The sequence below is a fragment of the Marmota marmota genome, unplaced genomic scaffold (genome assembly GCF_001458135.2).
Source record: "Marmota marmota marmota unplaced genomic scaffold, marMar, whole genome shotgun sequence".
Classification (NCBI taxonomy): domain Eukaryota; kingdom Metazoa; phylum Chordata; class Mammalia; order Rodentia; family Sciuridae; genus Marmota; species Marmota marmota.
The window spans coordinates 10678420-10681433 of record NW_026000222.1 but is presented as its reverse complement, the minus strand read 5'-3'; the positions used below and the strand labels follow the sequence as shown (position 1 = coordinate 10681433).

Sequence of the window (3014 nt, the reverse complement as noted above, 5' to 3'; positions counted from 1 at the left end):
AAAGTTTACCTTTGAAAAATATATCCTTCTCTTTGCATCAGAAGATTCATTCTGTGTGAAGTCCTCTCTTGCTTAGCCCCACCTGGTTTTGTGCTGGCCTTTTTGTCCTAGTTATCCTTCAGAATCTATGTTCAAATGCCTCTCCAATATTTGAAACTCATCCTGTGAGTTTTTACAGGTCTGTTAATGTGTCATTGCATGTGTCTATTATCCTATTTCTCCTTCTGATTCAGCTCCTCAACTAACCACCTCCTTTAGGAATGCATCCATGGACCTTAGAATAGTCAACAGCTAAATACAATGACCCAACAGCTAAATACAATGACCCAATAGATAAAGAAGATGATGGATGCATATTAAGGCAGATCATACAAGCCAATTAGAATGGTGAACTGAAAAAAGATATCAAAAAAGCACATGAGGAAAGTACATCATTGGGACATTAGGAGATAAGCCTATGAGTTGGTGAGCTGTGGATCTTTTCCCTGAGAAGTATACTTAGTGTTTACACATTGCCTGCTTGGACTAGGGCACAATGACCAGCTGTGTAAAGGGAAGCAAGGGGCCTTGAATCCAATCCTTTTTCTTTATTGGGGGGTGGGGGTGGGGGGAGGCAGTACTGGGGCACTTTACGACTGAGCTACATCCCAGTCCTTTTTAATTTTTGAGACAAGGTGAGACAGGTTAAGTAGCCCTCACTTCAATTCCCAGCTACACACACACACACACACACACACACACACACGTTATATATACACATGTGTATATGTGTGTGTGTATACCCATATGTGTATCTCCCGAATGCAACTGTTTTCCATCACCTCCACAGACACCATCGTTGTCTAATCCAGTGTTATTTTCCACCTGGATTATTACAATCTACTCTTAATGATTTCCCTGCTTCTACCCTCATTTCCCTACCGTCTCTAACTATTTACACAGAAACTAGTCTGATTTTTTTAAAAATACTTTTTTAGTTGTCAATGGACTTTATTTATTTACATGCAGTGCTGAGAATTGAACCCAGTGCCTCATACAGGCTAGGCAAGGGTCTACCATTGAGCCACAACCCCAGCCCTTTTTTGTCATTTGTGGTGCCAGGGATTGAACCCACAGCCTTTCACATGCTAAACATGCATTCTACCAGTGAGCTTAATTCTATGCATCTTAGCCCTGATTGTTTTAAAAGGTCACAATGTGTTTGTTACAATTCTGTTTAAACCACTTTACTCACTTCTCATCTCATTCTAGTAAAATCCAAAGTTCTTTGCATGGAATTCATAGTGCCACACACATTGGTATCTTTGATCTCATCTCCTGACACACTTGTTATTCAGCTCCAGGCATGGGAATTCTTCACATTCCTGGTGTATTCCAACTACTTTATCTAATTAGCATTCTATCCCACCATCACTCTTTAGCAACCTACCAGGCTCTATTTTTCTAAATAGCACCTATCATTACCTGACATTTATTTTTTGTCTTATCCCATTAGAATACAAATCCCATGACAGCAAGGGTGTTGTGTGTTTTGCTCACTGTTTTTCCCCAGCCTCTGGAACAGTGTACTTGTATGCAACAATACCATTTCAAAGCATGAAATTCAAAGAATTTTTCACTCCATTAAACAAAAATCTATTCTGGTTGCTCCAAATCACAATCTTAAAATAACAAAAATACTTTTAGAATGAAGCTAGATTCCACAGCACCCATCAGGAATTTCAGCTACAGGGAATGATGAATTACAGTGCTCAGACATACAGGCCTGAGAGATGCATCAGAATCACAAGCACGTGACAGAGGTCATGTGTGTAATTATGTGAATATTCTTGTTACATGTTCACTAGTTCATAAACAGATGATGACCCAGACCAGACTTCCTTGATGACTCTGCTTGGTAAAAAGGTATTACATCACTGACTGGAGAACCTCAAGGATATGCCTAGGCAGGTGACACACATGCTGAGTCCAGATGTGATTGGTAAGTCACTCCCACTGCCAGACAGGCAACTTGTCTCATGACCAGTTCTCAGAGGAATTCTCCAAGTCTAAGGATGAACATTCTTTGCCTCTGTCAGTTAAGGATAAGGGCTTTCTGTGATCAGTGATGTTACACCACTCAAATGTATATTTGTCAATGAATTCCACTACTGTGTATAAAGCACCAATACAAATTAATTAAAAATGTGTATTTGTTATATCTTTCCTAGATGTTTATTCAAATTCTTACTCATGAATTAAAGAAAGAAATGGGATATGTTTAAATCAATGTCTAGGTCCAGGGCAACCTATTATGCACTCTCCAATAATGAACCCCGGGTGGTCATCAGTAGCCCTCCACACACAGAGCCCACGAACTAGTCTCCTCCAAATATTAAGCCCTAGACCTGTCACCAATCCAAAAAATATTCCCCAAACATTTCCCTTGTCATCGACAATCACTAGAAACCTCTTCTGTCATTAATAACCCCAATACGCAGTCACCAAAGCCACTTCTCCCAAAAATACCCCTTTCTATAAGTGCCCTATGTTATTAGTCTCATTCTTTCCGGAACCCCACGGCCCCGACACCACACTCCTGTCCACCCCTAGCCCGCGTCCACAACATCACTCACGCACGCACCGGGTAGCCACCGTCCAGTTTTCACCTTCCCCACCCTCCCGCAGCTCCTCGGCCCCGCCCCCTGAGAGGGCCCCGCCCCCAGGTGAGGCGCCCTATCGAATGGCGCCGGAAGCCCCGCCCTGACGGGTTGCTAGGCTCTGGCAGCAGGAAGTCCCGCCTGTCGTGTAGTCGCCGCCAGCGCCGCCGCCGTCGTTGTTGTTGTCGGTTCGCTCAACTCCGCGGCTCCGAGAGCCGGGTTCGTCCCCTCCCCGCCGCCGCCATGAAGTGGATGTTCAAGGAGGACCACTCGCTGGGTAAGCAGTCGGCCGCCTGCCCAGCGGCAGCGGACCGGAGCGGCGGGAGAGCCCCCTCCCCCACCGGGCCGCTCTGGGCCAGGGCGGGCGGGGCAGAT

General features: G+C 44.7%; 1 protein-coding gene across 2 annotated transcripts in view; it reads left to right on the top strand.

The window, feature by feature from the left end:
- The first annotated feature begins 2758 nt into the window (after positions 1–2758).
- The window catches only part of Gabarapl2 (GABA type A receptor associated protein like 2), an 11010-nt gene continuing 10754 nt past the window's right edge, over positions 2759–3014 (top strand). Inside the window, exon 1 of one of the 2 annotated variants that reach the window (XM_015496054.2) lies at positions 2759–2916. In XM_015496054.2, coding sequence (XP_015351540.1) covers positions 2883–2916 — 34 coding nt within the window. In that variant the 5' untranslated portion in view covers positions 2759–2882. The remainder of the gene's footprint in view (positions 2917–3014) is intronic. The other variant, XM_048792704.1, reaches the window with a different exon arrangement.